This window comes from Oratosquilla oratoria, chromosome 12 (assembly GCF_046742065.1).
Source record: "Oratosquilla oratoria isolate Oo_2021 chromosome 12, ASM4674206v1, whole genome shotgun sequence".
Taxonomy (NCBI): Eukaryota; Metazoa; Arthropoda; class Malacostraca; order Stomatopoda; family Squillidae; genus Oratosquilla; species Oratosquilla oratoria.
In genome coordinates, this window is record NC_134788.1 from 23319060 (window position 1) to 23336450 (window position 17391).

The window sequence follows — 17391 nt, forward strand, 5'->3', positions numbered from 1 at the left end:
TATAACTACAATGATATATTCAGTAGTCTTTTTTGAATCCCTGGAAACACAACACCCGCAGTTTAATGAAGTCTTTTCAAGAGTGACATCAGTGGCGTATGATAGCTTGTTCATTGTTGTTGAATAAATCCAAGATGTTAGTTGGTTTTATTATATGAACCAAGAAGAATTTGTAGTGTTTAATAGTAGTTTTAATTGTATTTGATCTTTAGTTCCTCCTGAGAGGGAATTTCATGGTCACATAATTTCTTAAATATATCATGACACCTCCATGACTTTTATTATGAAATGAACTTATTAATATTTCTGCACATAACATATCGTTCTTTGAGTCTTTTTTAGGTTAACATATGATGAAGCTTCCTTGATGGTGAGGTTTTACATCAAAAGACACTTTACTGTGGTTATTATCATTTATTTACTAGTAATTCATGTATATATATATATATATTCTGTTTGTAGGTCTAAAATTTTGTAATTTTCCTTTGGTGTTTTGCTTGCCAGATTTTTATTATTATTATTATTATTTTATCTATGTTTTTTGAAGTGGCATATCCTACGTCCTCTTCTCTGGCTGTCATTGGTTCTGTTCAGTGCATGAAACAATATTGAAGGTTTCTGATCATCAGAATCAACCAGGGATTTGCATTCAAAATTAATATAGATTACAATTATGTTGATATATAAATAAGTTGATATATTGTTTTCTAATCAAATGTTCATAATGTACTGTTTATATATATATATAATTATATAAATACATATGTATATATATACATATGTATATATATATATATATATATATATATATATATATATATATATATATATATATATAATAAAATAATGACTGTCATCCCCAGATATGAACCAAGGCTCGCGTGAATACAGTGTAGATGCTCTGACCACTAGGCTATCGGTTGTCTAAAATTCTTCAACCTGGGAATGAATCTACTGAGGAATTAAGTCGACTGCTAACTGCCGTCCAAACTAATGACAGCAGTTAGCATTCAACTTAATTCCTCGGGAGTAGATTCATTCCGAGGTTGAAGAATTTTAGACAACCGATAGCCAAGTGGTCAGAGCATCGGCATCGTATTCACGCAGGCCTTGGTTCAAATCCGGGGATGACAGTCAGAATTATTTGATTAACTACACCATCATCGGTGATTCTATTCAGATATATATATATATAAATATATATATATATAAATATTATATATATATATATATATATATGTATAAATATATATATATACATGTGTGTGTGTTTGTGTAATTACCTAGTTGTCTTTTATAGGAAGAGAGCTATGCTCGTAGTGACCCGCTTTTGTATCTTTCAGCATCCAGTTTAATCTTAAATTCTTGTATATTTTTTGCATTCACTGTTTTCTCATTCAGTTTGTTCCAGATATCTACCACTCTGTGTGGGAAGCTATTAATTTTCAGATCTCTTCTGTAACTATCCTTTTTAAGTTTATTTTTATGTTCTCTTATTTTTCTTTTATCTCACTTTAGTAAATCATCTCTATCAAGGACCTCCATCCCTTTCATAATTCCGTAGATGGTTAGTAGATCTCTTTCTCTTCTTTGTTCCAGGGTTGGTAGTTCAATTTTATCTAGTCTTTGTTCGTATTTCAATTTGGAGTGTTGGTGCCATCGTTGTGTTTGCTCCTTGAATTCTGGGTGTTCATAGTGTTGCAGCATACTCCAATCTTGGTCTTATCAATGTAACTAATGTTTTCTTTACCATTTCTTTGTTCATGTAGTGAAAGGCCACTATCATTGATTTTAATCAATTGAAAGTTTCTCTGACTATTTCTTTGATATGTTTGTGTGGTGCCATGTCATTGGTGATAGATACTCCTAGGTCCCTTTCTGACTTGACTTTTTTAACTTCCTGTATAGTCCCGATATTCTACTTTTGCTTTTTTTTCCAAATTCCATTATACTACATTTCTTGATGTTGAAATCCACTTCAAATGTCTGACTACATTCCCAGACTTTGTCCATGTCTTTTTGTAGTGATTTACAATCTTCCTCTGTACTTACTCTCTTTAGTTGTTTTGTATCATCTGCAAAGAAGATCTTATAACATTCTACACCTTCATCTATGTCATTTATATATATAGCAAACATTATCAGAGCCAATACAGAACCTTGTGGGACTCCATTTATCATTTCTACCCAGTTTGAGTTCCTGTCTCTAAGTACCAACCTCATTTTTCTCCTGTTCAAGAAATCTTTCATCCATTCCAATAACTCCATTTACTCCACCTATTGTTTCAATTTTTATTAGTAGCTTTTTATATGGTACTTTGTCAAATGCTTTTTGTAGATCTAAGAAGGTACAATCTGCCCATCTGTCCCTTTCTTGTATTATTTCTATTAGCCTCAAGTAAAAGCATATCAAGTGTGTGGCACATGATCTTCTGAGTCTAAATCCAAATTGTTTTGGATTTAGTATATTGTTCCCCTCCAAATGTTTAATCCATTTACTTTTGATAACTTTTTTGCATATTTTGCTATTGTACTTGTAAGGGAGACTGATCTATAGTTGGTTAGATTTTCTTTGTCTCCTCCTTTGTATATTGGTACAATATTTGCATTTTTCCAATCTTGTGGTACTTTTCCTTCTTTGAGTAAGAAATCAATTATCTTGTGTATTTTGTCCATTAGTTCATCAATACATTCTTTCAATATCCAATTTGCAATTCCATCCAGCCCGTGCGACTTTCTGAAGTCAAAGTTTATAATTTGGTCTCTTATTTCTTTGTGTCACCATATCATGTATGTAACATACAGTGCATTTAAAAAATAGCCTTCATTACATCTTTGACAAATAAAAATTTTAAGTATGATTTGTATATTGTATACAACTTTTTATATTCTGATTCCTCAGTAAACATATTTAAATTAAGTTAAAAGTAAATGTTGGCAACATAAAAAAAAATCTTTTACATTCTTCTTGGCGGGCTGTCACTTCGTCTTCCTAGCTACACACAGAGAAGGAGAATCTGGGTCAATTAGACCAACATATGTAAATATATATCGTATGAATACAAGAGAAATAAGCAATCAGACAATAAGAATGTAAGACAAATAAGAATGACCCTAATAGACACAAAAAGGTGTGGAATGGACAATTGGTAATTTCTAAAAGTCTTCTACATAAAAACATAAGAATGAAGGAGACTGCAAGAGACCATAAGGTTTACACTAGGCAGTGCTATGTCCATTACCACCTGTCATCCCCATCCATAAAGTTGTCTAACCATTTTTAAAACCAATAGTTTCAGCGCTCACTACATGGTTACTAAGTCTATTCCATTTGTTAACCACCATATTAGTAAACCAATTCCTGCCTATTTCCTTCTTAAATCTAAATTTGTCCAATTTAAATACATTGCTGTTAGTCCTGCCTTATTGTCTTAATATGATGACCTTGATTGTGTCACCCTTGTTAAAGCCTTTGATCCACTTGGACACCTCTATTAGATCACCCTGCACTCTGTGTCTTTCCAGAGAGTTAAGTTAAGGTGCCTAAGTCTCTCTTCGTAAGGTAAATTTCTGAACCCATGTATCATTTTGGTTATTCTCCTCTGTACTGATTCAAGTAAATTGATGTCCGTTCAATAAGATGGAGACCAAAACTGTGCCACATAGTCAAGGATGAGTCCAACACTAGAGTTTGATAATTACCTCTGCCCTTCAACTTGTAACCATCCTAGCAATGAAACCTAATGCTCTATTAGCTTTATTCCTGGTGTTAATGCACTGTTTCCTGGATTTAAGGTCAGGAGTTGCTAGAACTCCCAAGCCTTAATCACACAGTTTTCTCTAAAAACATGTTATCTAAGCTATATCAATTTTCAGGGTTGTGTAGCTCTACATTTAACACATTGCACTTTGAGATGTTGAAGTTCATTTGCCATTTCACCAATCATGTAAATAATTTGTTAAGATCATCCTGCAGAATCAATGTGTCTGTCTGCTGACCTAATTAGGCATCCTATTTTAGTGTCATCCACAAACTTACTAACATCACTATTATTCCCATTGTCCAAATCGTTTATGTACATAATGAACAATAAGGGACCTAAAACCGAGCCATGGAAAACTCCACTAGAAACACTCCCCATTTGGATTTTACATCATTTACAGTGACCCACTGTTTTCTGTCACTGATCCAATCTCTATTCCATTCTAACACTTTTCCGTTGATGCCGTGGACTTTGATTTTATTCATTAGTCTCTGGTGGGGCACCTTGTCAAATGCTTTAAGAACATAAGAATGAAGGAGACTGCAATAGACCATAAGGCCTACACTAGGCTGCTCTGTATCCATCACCACCTGTCATCCCCATCCATAAAGTTGTCTAATTGTTTCTTAAAACAACTGATAGTTTCAGCTCTTACTACATGGTTACTAAGTCTATTCCATTCGTTGACCACCCTATTAGTAAACCAATTCTTGCCTATTTCCTTCTTAAATCTAAACTTGTCCATTACTGCAATTCCTGCCCTGTTGTTTTAATATGATGACATTGTTTGCATCACCCTTGTTAAAGCATTTGATCCACTTGAACACCTCTATTAGATCACCCTGCACTCTGCATCCTTCCAGAGAGTGTAAGTTAAGGTGCCTAAGCCTCTCTTCGTAAGGCAAATTTCTGACTCCATGTATCATTTTGGTCTGTACTGATTGTAGTGAATTGATACTCATTTTGTAGGACGGAGACCAAAACTTTACCCCATAGTTAAGGATGGGTCTATCGCTAGATAGAGTTTGATAATTACCTCTCCACTTCTAATCGTTACCCTCCTAGCAATGAAACCTAATGCTCTGTTAGCTTTATTCCTGGTGCTAATGCACTGTTTCCTGGTTTTAAGGTCCGGACTCAGTAGAACTCCCAAGTCTCTTTCGCACTCATTTTTCTCTAAAAGCGTGTTAGCTGTATCGATTTTAGGGGTTGTGTAGCTCTACGTTTAACGCGCTACACTTAGAGATGTTGAAGTTCATTTGCCATTTCACCGACCATGTGAACAATTTAAGATCATCCTGCAGAATATTTGCGTCGTCTCCTGACCTAATTAGGCGTCCTATTTTAGTGTCGTCCGCAAACTTATTAACTTTACTATTTATCCCATCGTCTAAGTAGTTTATGTACATAATAACAAGGGACCCAAAACCGAGCCCTGTGGGACCCCACTAGTGACATTGCCCCACCTAGATTTTACTCCATTTATGGTGACCCTCTGTTTTCTGTTACTAATCCAAGCTCTAATCCATTTTAACACATTTCCTTCTATGCCATGGGCTTTGATTTTATTTAGTAGTCTCTGGTGTGGCACCTTGTCGAACGTTTTGCTAAAGTCAAGGTAAATAACATCGTAATTATCATTGTTATCTGACGCCTTATATACTTTAGTGTAAAAGGATAGAAGAATAGTCACACATGACTTATCCTTGGAGAAACCATGGTGTGTATCACGAATTGAATGTCTTTCGATGTGTTCTCTGAGTCTATTTACGATTATTGATTCAAGCATTTTACCTACAACCGATGTCAAACTGATTGGCCTGTAGTTGCATACAGACGATCTATCTCCCTTCTTAAAAACAGGAACGTTTGCCTGCCTCCAAGGAGTAGGTACAAAACTAATTTCTGCCGATTTATTAAATATTTCAGTTAATGGTCGCAGATTTCAAATTTACACTTCTTAATCATTCTCGGAAAAATTATGTCTGGACCCGGGGATTTTGTAGCTTAAGTCTTTCAATCTGCTTGACTACTACTTTACTAATGCTGATATTAGATAGACGGCTTTCTTCATCCCCACTGAAAATCGGGTCGCAGTCAGGTACTTTAACCTCTCATTAGTAAACACCGAGAGAAAATATTTGTTAAACTCCTCACTTATTTTTCCTCCGATTCTATCATGACATTTTCATCGTTTTAAATTGGTCCTATTCTTTTTTTCTTTTCTTTTTTTCTATAGAAATGAAAGAAACCCTTTGGGTTGGATCTTGCTTGACTGGCAACTTTAATTTCATAATTACGTTTCGCTGTACGTGTATTATTTTAAGCCAGCTTTGCCATTTCGTTATATCTTGATCTAAGGTGTGCTTCCCGTTTTTTTTTTTTCGTAGTCCTCTTTTAATTCCGATCTCATGTTTCAATCTTTCCGTCATCCATTTGGGAGTATTACTATTCTTCCGTATTGACTTCAAGAGGATAAATGTATTTTGTGCATTAATAATCAAATCGTTTAGATCGCTATATATTCATCCAAATCGCTGACCTGTCTGTTGAGCCCCCGCCCCCAAGTGACCTGAACCATGGTATGCATATTACCCTCCGTGACCTGACCCCTGGTCATGTACCGATACCTGACCGCGCCGATAATGTCCGAAATGTCCGTATGACAAATCATATTCAATTTCAAATAGGTTTTTATATTGCCAAAGTTTGCTCTCCTGAAGTCTGGTACTTAGACATTATTCGTACTTTTTAATTCTTCCCAAATAATATTAAATCTTATTGATGATCGCTAGAGCCTAGACTATCTCCCACTTTTACGTTACTCATTAGGTGCTCATTATTAGTTAAAAGTAAATCCAGAGTATTTTCTCCCCTCGTAGGATCGGTAATCATTTGTTTTAGGAAATTATCCTGCACCACATCTAAGAATTTTTTCGCTTCCTGATCTACTAAAGTTTCCCAGTCAATGTTTCTATAATTAAAATCTTCCATGATCACAACGTTTTTGTACTGGAACGCTCTGCGAATTTCGTGAATCAGGGGATCAGTCTGCTCAATGCTGAGGTTAGGAGGTCTATACAAGACGCCAATAATAACTTTCTTATTCTTGCCTATAATCTTTATCCAAGTAGATTCCGTACGGTTCTCTTCCTTAATCAAATTGTTAATAATACTGTACAGTTTATTGTATTTTTAACGAAAAGTGCTACACCTCCCCCACTCCTGCCAACCCTAACCTTGTGAAAAAAAAATCAAACATGGAGGGCGGCCGGCAAACATAACCAGAGAGGAATTGAAAAAAAAAAGGTAAAAGCGGGAGGGAATGAAATAAAGAACGATACGGAAGGCCGACCGGGAAACACAAGAAAATAATTGAAAGAGAAGACGGCCGGTCGGAAAAGAGAGAGAAAACTATACGGAAGGCCGACCGGGAAACACAAGAAAAGAATTGAAAGAGAAGACGGCCGGTCGGAAAAGAGAGAAAACTATACGGAAGGCCGGGCGGGAAAACAAGAAAGAAAAGCCAACCGGCCGGAAAGAGGAATAAGTAAATAAATAGATAAAATAAACAAAATATATAAATAGAAAAAAATATAAAGAAAATAGAATAACTATACGGAAGCCCGGCGGGGAAGCACAAGAACTGAAAGCCGGCCGACCGGGAACGAGGGAGGGTAAGATAATAATAAGTAAATAAACAAATGAATAAGATCATAATAAATAAACATATAAACAAATCAAATAACTATACGGAAGGCCGGCCGGGAAACCCAAGAAAATAATCGGAAAATAATAATTATTAAAAAAAAAAAAAAAAAAAAAATGTCGGGAAAGAGGGAGGACAAAAAAGTAAACAAAAAGAAAATTATAATAGATAAGAAATTAAGATTTAATAAACAAAATAAAGTATAATAAAGAACAATACGGAGTGCTGACTGGGAAAGACATGAGTAGAATTGAAACAAAAGCCGGACGGCCGGGAAAGAGGGAAGAAAAAAAATCTAAAATAAAACAAATCAATAAATGATCAATTAAAACAAACAAGTGAAATGAAATAGATAAGAAAAATGTATGATAAAGAACGATACGAAGGGTCGGCCGGGAGAGAGGGCAAAAATAAATAAGATAAAATAAATAAACAAAATAAACATTAAAATAAATAATTAGATGAATAAAATAAGATAGAATGAATAGATAAATCAAATGAAAAATAAAATGGAACAAGATAAATTAATAATAAAATAAATAAAACAAATAAATAGACAAATAAAATAAGATATAATAAAAATAAAAACAATACGGAAGGCCGACCGGCAAACACAAGAAATCATTTGAAAGAAAATCTGGCCGGCCAGGAAAGAGGGAGGGATAAAAGAGTACTGTGTTTTTCCTTCCGCTGAATAAATTCGATCACATAGAAGAAAAAATAGAGAATGGATAGAATCGCCAGCCAGCCGCGACAAAAAAAAAAAAAACAGTAGCTGACATTGTTGTTATTATTGTTGTTATTGTTATTATTATTATTATCATTATTATCATTATTATTACTATTATTTTCTTTGGCCTCAGAAGGTCCTCTGAAGTAGTGTTTGTCAGGCAGGGCTCTACAGGATCTCTGGAGTTCTTTGAAGACCTGTTAGGATATATATATATATATATATATATATATATATATATATATATATATTTATATATATATAATAGTATCAAATAACCCTCGTCTGCTCACCTTGTGGTTATTTTCCCTTCAATTACTGGTATTATCTTTACATACAAAATCTTAAATCTAATTTTTATATCATAGTGTAAATGATAAGAGGTAATACAAAAAATATAAGTTAAAAAATTAAGTAAAACCATCAAATAACCTCTTTTATTTAGTTTCTACACCATGATTTCCATGTCAAGATCATGTTCTTCGAGTTTAACTTCAACCATCTCTCTTTTTTTCTTGAGATACTTCACTTCCATATGAGCTTACAGTCTCAACTGATTCTTCCTTGACATTTTCCTGAGAGTGCAATACAGTGGACACACTTGGCATGTTACGAGACCTGATTTCAGGTGAATTAGAGAACCCAGAATCATCACTGCCACAAAGACTTTCATCATGTATTTCGGCTAAAATTCCAACAAAGGTCTAACAAGAGACAGATATAAAGACTTTATCTTTACTCAAATATTCAAAATTCAGTTTGATTATTCCCAGTCTACTGTTAGCCTTTACCACAGAGAAAGTGATGTGCCGGCCTCATATCTGAAGAAATAAAGACCAACATGTATCACTTTACAGTGTTAAGAGACAATGACCATTTGTTAATCTACTCATCCGTTCCAATATACCTTCTTTAAATCTCAACATCATCCTCCCCCTTAATAACGCTATATGTTTTTGCATTATCAGCAAAACTATTAGTTTTGGATTCCAACCCTACAACTAAATAATTTATGTAAATGAGGAAAAACACCGGTCTTAACACATTTTATAAACAAGTGTTATGCAATCGCTGGTGTACAAACATGCATCTGGCAACCCTGCAAAGACATGGAAACTATGAACTAGAGATTGATACTTTATGGCCGATTCTTGTAAACCGTTATGAATTTGAATAGTTACAAGAAAGCTTTGGCTTCAGTATTCTAGTTCTCTAAGAACATTCAACATTTTGTCTAACTTTAGTCTCTTATTTGACATTCAGTTTCTCACCAAATGACACAAAGGTAAATTGAAGTTTGGTTATTCGAAAAACAAGATTGTAACCAAAGTCGTTTCTACTCAAGCTGCAACGGTTGGCGAAAATCTACGTAGTGTGAAGTGGCCTTTACACCTTGCTGCCAGGTAGCCTACTTGAGGATTACAAAGTTGTCCAAGTTTTGAGATATTTCTATCTGTTAATGGATAATACCAGAGGATACAGCCCTAAGTTTGGCCAAACATTTTGGTGTTTTATGATTTTTTGTTTGATTTGACCAAATGACAAGAACCTTCTCATCGGAGTTTAATGGGTTTTAAATGTGGAATGTAAAAAGATATCTGTTTTGTTTCTATGGTAACCCTATGTATGCTTACGCAATGCAGCACGGGACTACGAATTACACCGTTGGAAGTCTATACCAAGTCTGAGATAGTAACTGAAAACTCTCGTCATGTAGGGTTGTGTGGTGTGAGCGTGACTGTGTATGGCGCGGACGGGGACGGACGGTTGGCACCCACTCCCCCTCTTTCTGGGGGGGGGGAGGGGGTCAAAGGGCACGAGCGCTGGTATCCCCCTTCCCACCCTAATGTGGGGGGATGGCCTCACGTTGGCTTGGGTGGCGCAGTGCCGAACAAGGACCGTGCGTGGGTGGTGGGGTGAATGTGAGTGGAGTGTAAAGTACCCGGAAAGGGGGATATGGTAAGCTAGCATTAATGGTTAGGAGGTAGGGAATTGGGCTAGAGAAGTGGAGAGTGTGCCACAAAGGAATGTAAGGGCCCACCCAGGAGCGACTGAAACCGAAGAACCGACGTCATCGACGCACAAGTAAGTAATTTTGAATCACAGGTTGACATTTGGATATTCGAAAAACAGAAGATTACAATCGAAGTAGTTTCTACTCAAAGGAACATACTGGCCTGTGTCTCCTACTAGTCTATATAGACCCAGATAGAGAAAGCGCCGCAGCGAAGCGAGTATTGACGTCATATTTTTCTGGTGTTTGATCAAACATTTTGGTGTTTTATGATTTTTTGTTTTATTTGACCAAATGACAAGACGTCTTGTCATCGAGTTGAATGGGTTAAACTCCGATGACAAGATTCTTGTTATTTGGTCGAATAAAACAAAAAATCATAAAACACCAAAATGCTTGATCAAGCAGCACATGAAGAAAAATATGACGTCACACCTCGCACGAAGCCACCATGTTTAATAACAGTGCAGTGCCCTGCTGAAGTATATGATGATAAATATAGACCCAAAAAGAAACCCTAAAAATATAACTGAAATAAAGAACTTGTATTTGATCAAATTGATGCCTCAACAACTGGTTGATACCCTGATTCAAGGAATAACACATTCAACACATGTGGGACCAGTGCCGAGTTCCTGCCTGTGATGGTCCAGCAAACAATTATCCAAAGATAAGTTTGGATGAATGAATGCCAAGGTTGGACTCCAAGCATTCAGCTGACTGGTGTAACCATAGCTTAAGATCGACAGTGGATCAAGAAGAAGAAAATTAAAAAAAAGAAAATGAAGAAGAAGACAAAAAAGAAAAAGAAGACGAAGAGGAAGAAAAAGATGAAAAAGAAGATGAAGAAGAAAACGAAGAAGAAAAATAAGAAAAAGAAGACAAAAGAAGAATAAGACGAAGAATAAGCCGAAGAAGACAAAGAAGAAAAACAGGGATGTGGAGTCGGAGTCGGAAGCAATTACAGTTTCACTGGAGTCGGAGTCGGAGTCGGTAAATATGTACCGACTCCGACTCCAGTTGAATTTACACTTTATAAGGCCTTCGTTTAGTCTGTAGAGTTATGCAGTGCACACTCCTTATAAGTAGATTATAAAAAAATAATAATAAAAAAGAATAATTTTATCAAATGTAATAAATCTCATCGTTTTATCTTCGTGGTCATTCCACTAAACCCCCAAAACGTCCTTGTGCAACGCTGACTTTCAAATTTATACACAGACCGATAAACATCCAAAGTATTACTTGAATAAATGAAACACCTCCATTTTACACCTTCCGTTGACACACAGTCAAGGGAGCTGTAATATTCCTGTCAAGTTCCATATGCATCGTTTCCATCACTCCATCAGTTTGGTGGTTTCTCCCACTGATGTGTTGCCAAACAGTAGGATCATTATGATTTCAACTGTAGACTAACGCAATGATACTATCTCTTCTATTTCCCCTCTATACTTTTTAACAATGAATTATTGAAATAAGGATATTGTGGTGTGAGCGTGAGTGTGTATGGCGCGGACGAGGACGGACGGTTGGCACCCCCGCCCCCTCTTTCTGGGGGGGGGGGAGAGGGGGTCAAAGGGCACGAGCGCTGGTATCCCCCTTCCCACCCGAATGTGGGGGGTGGCCTCACGTTGGCTTGGGTGGGGCAGTGCCGAACAAGGACCGTGCGTGGGTGGTGGGGTGAATGCGAGTGTAAGTGGAGTGTACAGTACCCGGAAAGGGGGATATGGTAAGCTAGCATTAATGGTTAGGAGGTAGGGAATTAGGCTAGAGAAGTGGAGAGTGTGCCACAAAGGAATGTAAGGGCCCACCCAGGAGCGACTGAAACCGAAGAACCGACGTCATCGACGCACAAGTAAGTACTTTTGAATCACAAGCTATCTAGGCACCGGAAAAATGACTGCACCCGTAAGTGGAAACGGGCCGTCAATGTCCGCACCTGAGAGTGGAAACGAACCGTTCAAGATGAATAGTGTCACCTTAAGGCCGTTTGACGGGACAGGAGATGTCTCCGTGTGGCTAACAAAGGCAGCCTTGGTCGCGCGGCTAACGGGAGTAAAGGATGTGGCGAGTTACATCGCGCTAAATTTAGAGGGCGTGGCTTTATCCGTCTACATGGAGATGACAACCGAAGATCAAAAGGAAGTGGAAAAGGTGAAGGAGAGGTTACAGGAAGTTTTTGGCGAGAGTCCCTTTGAAGCGTACTGCAAACTACGGCGAATGCGGTGGACGGGAGAACAGGTTGACGTGTTCACAAATGACATTAGGCGATTGGCAGGCCTGATTAATTTCGAAGGCAACTCCCTGGAGATGGTAGTGAGAATGGCTTTCGTGAATGGGTTTCCGGATTACATATCGACTGGGCTGCAGGCAATGGAAAATGCAGCAAAGGCAGACATGAGCGAACTTATAGCCCGCGCCAGGCTCCTGACTAAGGCTAAGGATGAAGGGCCGATGGTGGCTGTGGCCAACGAACAGACACAAAGGAGAGTGCCCTCGGCGGGAGAGGGCGAGCGGGCGAGAACAGTGGCCACTGACCGAGAAGGGAGAACGGGTGAGCTCGGGGGTGACTACAACAGATGGCGCGGGCTGTCGAGGGTCCGTTGTTACGAGTGCCGGAGACTGGGTCACCTGGCAAGGGACTGTAAGGAGGTAGAGCTTATCTGTTACTCGTGCAATCAGCCAGGGCACATGGCCCGAAATTGCAGTCAGGGAAACGGGACATCGGCGGCCACTATGCGAGGGGCCGCCGAGGAAATGTAAGGACACCGTTCAGTCGTATGCCGATCGTGGATATTTGGGTGAGAGGGAGACGCGCGAGGGCGCTGATAGACTCTGGCTGTTCAACCACGATTGTGAGGACCGATATAGTTCAAGAGTTCAGACGGGGATATGTGGCCCTGACGACAGTCGACGGGAGAGAGACGATATGCGATGGCGACCAGGAAATTGAAATGATAGTGGAGGGTATCCCGATACGACTAAGAGTGCTCGTCATTAGAACGATTCTGGAGGGAATTGACGTGGTGCTGGGAATGGACGGAATTACCCAGCTTGGAGAAGTCACGTTCATCGGTGGACTCGTACGGATTGGAATGAGGCCGGACTCGGAAGAGAGAATGAAGAACCGACCGAGGCCGGGTGAGGACGTAGGAATGGCAATGGGAGCCGCGGAGGGCGGTGCTGCCCCGAAGCTCGACCCTGGGGAGAGGGCGACGCCGTGCACGATTGAGGACGAGGACTTCCGGGCGGATTTTGACGGCAGGTTGTGGGAAGTAGTGTGGTATCCGAATGAAAGCTCGCCCGTCTTGTAGTACAAAGTCGACTGCTACACACGGACTCTCAGAGAGGGGATGAGGGAGGACTTTGACCTCGAAGTGGAGCGATGGATCGAGGAGGGAATCTTGAGTCCCTGGGAGGAACCAATGGAGGGCGGAATCCTGCCCTTGATGGCAGTGGTGCAGCCAACCAAGAGAAAGGTACGACCGGTGCTGGACTTCCGAGAGCTGAACCAGTTCGTGAAGTGTCATACTGGCGACGATTTTGTAGATGTATGTAGTGAGACCCTACGCAGGTGGCGCCGAAGGAGGGGGGCGTCCGCCGTTGTAGACTTGCGGGCGGCTTACTTGCAAATTCACGTGACTAAGAAGTTATGGAAGTACCAGCTAGTAAAATACAAAGGGAGAATTTACTGCTTGACCAGACTTGGTTTTGGGCTCAGCTCGGCCCCGAGGATCATGACGAGAATCCTGAAGACGGTACTGGGGAAGACTGAAGCGATGAAGAAGGGCACTGACTCGTACCTAGACGACATACTGGTGGACGATGGCATAGTATCGACGTCGAACGTGGTGGAACATCTGGCTCGATACGGATTGACAGCTAAGGAACCGGAGCCGTTGGAGGGAGGAGCGGTGTTGGGACTGCGACTGGAAAGGAACGCGGCAGGAACGCTGATGTTCAAGCGGTTCGAAATGTGTAAACGAGAACTTTTCTCCCTTTGCGGCAAATTAGTGGGCCACTACCCGATCGGGGAGAGAAGGTTGATGAGGCAACCATGATACGCGACGTTGTCCAGAGGACGATGCACGATGATCCTGTGAGAGGACAGTGGAACGCGCCCCAGCAGAGCCATGGCGTAGTATGGTGCGACGCGAGTAGTATCGCAACCGGCGCCGTCTTGGAGATAGGGAACGTGATAGTCGAAGATGGAGCGTGGCAGCGGAAGAAGGACGACTACCACCATATTAACGTGTCAGAGTTGGACGCAGTCATAAAAGGAACAAATTTGGCGCTGAAATGGGGGCTGCGTGAGATCGAGATCAGGACGGACTCAGCCACGGTAGCGGGGTGGATGAACTCGGTGCTGACGGCTGAAAAGAGAGTACGCACGAAAGGAGCTGCAGAGATCCTGGTGAAGCGCCGCCTCGGGATCCTGAGAGAGTTAATCGACGAGTTCGGCATGAAGATAAGGGTGAGGAAGGTATCCTCGGAGGCGAACAAAGCGGACGCGCTTACCAGAGTAAAGAAGAGCTGGCTGAAAGCGAAGGAAGAACAGGAAGAGAAGCTCGAGATGTGCGCCGCTGGGTCCTTTCGTGCGAAAGAGTTGCACGAAACGCATCATCTAGGGGTCGATAGGTCATTGTTCCTGGCAAGGAAGGTTAACCCGAACATATCAAGGGAAGAAGTGCGGCATGCGGTGAGGGCGTGTGCCCGCTGTCAGTCCATAAACCCAGCCCCCAGACCGCATTCAGCGGGGGAGCTCTGCGTGGAAGAGAACTGGGGGCGGCTGGCAATTGACGTAACCCACTATCAAGGCACCAGATACTTATCGATGGTCGACTGCGGCCCAGGGCGGTTCGGCATTTGGCGAGAACTGAAGGCGGAGACTGGAGAAGAGATTGCGCGGGTGATGAACGAGGTATTTTTGGAGCGGGGCCCAGTGGATGAAGTCCTGATGGACAACGGCACGGCGTTTCGGTCGGAGGCACTGAAAGGTACATTGGACAAGTGGAACACAAGACGCTTCTTCCGGGCAGCGTACCGGCCGAGCGGAAATGGGATAGTAGAACGACACCATCGTACAATTAAGGCCATAGCTGAGAGGGCGCGAATACCGCCGACGGAGGCAGTTTTCTGGTATAATATCTCCCCCAGGTCAGGCCAAGACGACCGCTCGGTTCCCCAAAAGGCTGTGTTCAAATATGATTGGCGGCATCCGCTGCAGGGAGCGTAACAGCAGGCCAAGGCGGAAGAAGGCCCAGCCTAATAGCAGGTGGTGGAGGTGGTATGGGAGAGAACCAGGGACAGGGAGTGCACGTCACAGAGGACGAGAGGGACAGTGACGGAGGTGAACTCCCGGGACAATGTTTCTGTTGAGGGAGTGCCACGACATATCTTGGATATACGGCAGGTAGTGAGTGAAGGAGAAGATGAGGAGGAAGGCCACGGGGCGACAACAGAAGAGGATGGGATGTCTCAGAGACCCCAGCGTGAAAGACGCCCGCCAAGGTGGCTACAGGAGTACGATGTAGAGGAAGGAGAAGACGAGGAGTAGGTTGATCTCTAGATCAAGGGGGGGTGTGGTGTGAGCGTGAGTGATGGGGACGGACGGTTGGCACCCACTCCCCCTCTTTCTGGGGGGGGGGAGGGGGTCAAAGGGCACGAGCGCTGGTATCCCCCTTCCCACCCTAATGTGGGGGGATGGCCTCACGTTGGCTTGGGTGGCGCAGTGCCGAACAAGGACCGTGCGTGGGTGGTGGGGTGAATGCAAGTGTGAGTGAAGTGTACAGTGTCCGGAAAGGGGGATATGGTAAGCTAGCATTAATGGTTAGGAGGTAGGGAATTAGGCTAGAGAAGTGGAGAGTGTGCCGCAAAGGAATGTAAGGGCCCACCCAGGAGCGACCGAAACCGAAGAACCGACATCATCGACGCACAAGTAAGTACTTTTGAATCACAGGTTGACATTTGGATATTCGAAAAACAGAAAATTACAATCGAAGTAGTTTCTACTCAAAGGAACATACTGGCCTGTGTCTCCTACTAGTCTATATAGACCCAAATAGAGAAAGCGCTCTTGCCAAGGTCAAGAAAAACGAGTACCAAAATCCAGTACTACCCTAAAGCCATTAACCCATTAAACTCCGATGACAAGATTCTTGTTATTTGGTCGAATAAAACAAAAAATCATAAAACACCAAAATGCTTGATCAAGCAGCACATGAAGAAAAATATGACGTCACACCTCGCACGAAGCCACCATGTTTAATAACAGTGCAGTGCCCTGCTGAAGTATATGATGATAAATATAGACCCAAAAAGAAACCCTAAAAATATAACTGAAATAAAGAACTTGTATTTGATCAAATTTATGCCTCAACAACTGGTTGATACCCTGGTTCAAGGAATAACACATTCAACACATGTGGGACCAGTGCCGAGTTCCTGCCTGTGATGGTCCAGCAAACAATTGTCCAAAGATAAGTTTGGATGAATGAATGCCAAGGTTGGACTCCAAGCATTCAGTTGACTGGTGTAACCATAGCTTAAGATCGACAGTGGATCAAGAAGAAGAAAATTAAAAAGAAGAAAATGAAGAAGAAGAAGACGAAGAAGGGGAAGAAGACGAAGACAAAAAAGAAAAAGAAGAAAGACGAAGAAGAAGAAGAAAAATAAGAAAAGATGAAAAAGAAAACGAAAAAGAAAAATAAGAAAAAGAAGACATAAAAGAAGAATAAGACGAAGAAGAATAAGCCGAAGAAAAAGAAGAAAAACAGGGCTGTGGAGTCGGAGTCGGAAGCAATTACAGTGTCACTGGAGTCGGAGTCGGAGTCGGTAAATATGTACCGACTCCGACTCCAGTTGAATTTACACTTTATAAGGCCTTCGTTTAGTCTGTAGAGTTATGCAGTGCACACTCCTTATAAGTAGATTATAAAAAAATAATAATAAAAAAGAATAATTTTATCAAATGTAATAAACAAGCCCACCGGCTGCGCCGGCCCAGCTACGCCGGGGGCCTTGGCCTGCGGCGCTGCGCCTTAGGCGCGGGCGCTGCGCGCCCTGGGCTACGCCCCTTTTTTGGAAAATAAAGAGTTCTTCTTCGAGTTCTTCTTCGAGTTCTTCGAGTTCTTCTTCGAGTTCTTCGAGTTCTTTTTCGAGTTCTTCGAGT

At 41.0% G+C, this 17391-nt stretch overlaps 1 protein-coding gene across 1 annotated transcript; it reads left to right on the forward strand.

The window, feature by feature from the left end:
- The first annotated feature begins 14277 nt into the window (after positions 1 to 14277).
- LOC143030275 (uncharacterized) lies at positions 14278 to 15456 on the forward strand. The gene has a single exon (XM_076193428.1). It carries the CDS (start codon positions 14278 to 14280, stop codon positions 15454 to 15456), a length of 1179 nt encoding a protein of 392 aa, XP_076049543.1.
- The last annotated feature ends 1935 nt before the right edge of the window (positions 15457 to 17391 follow it).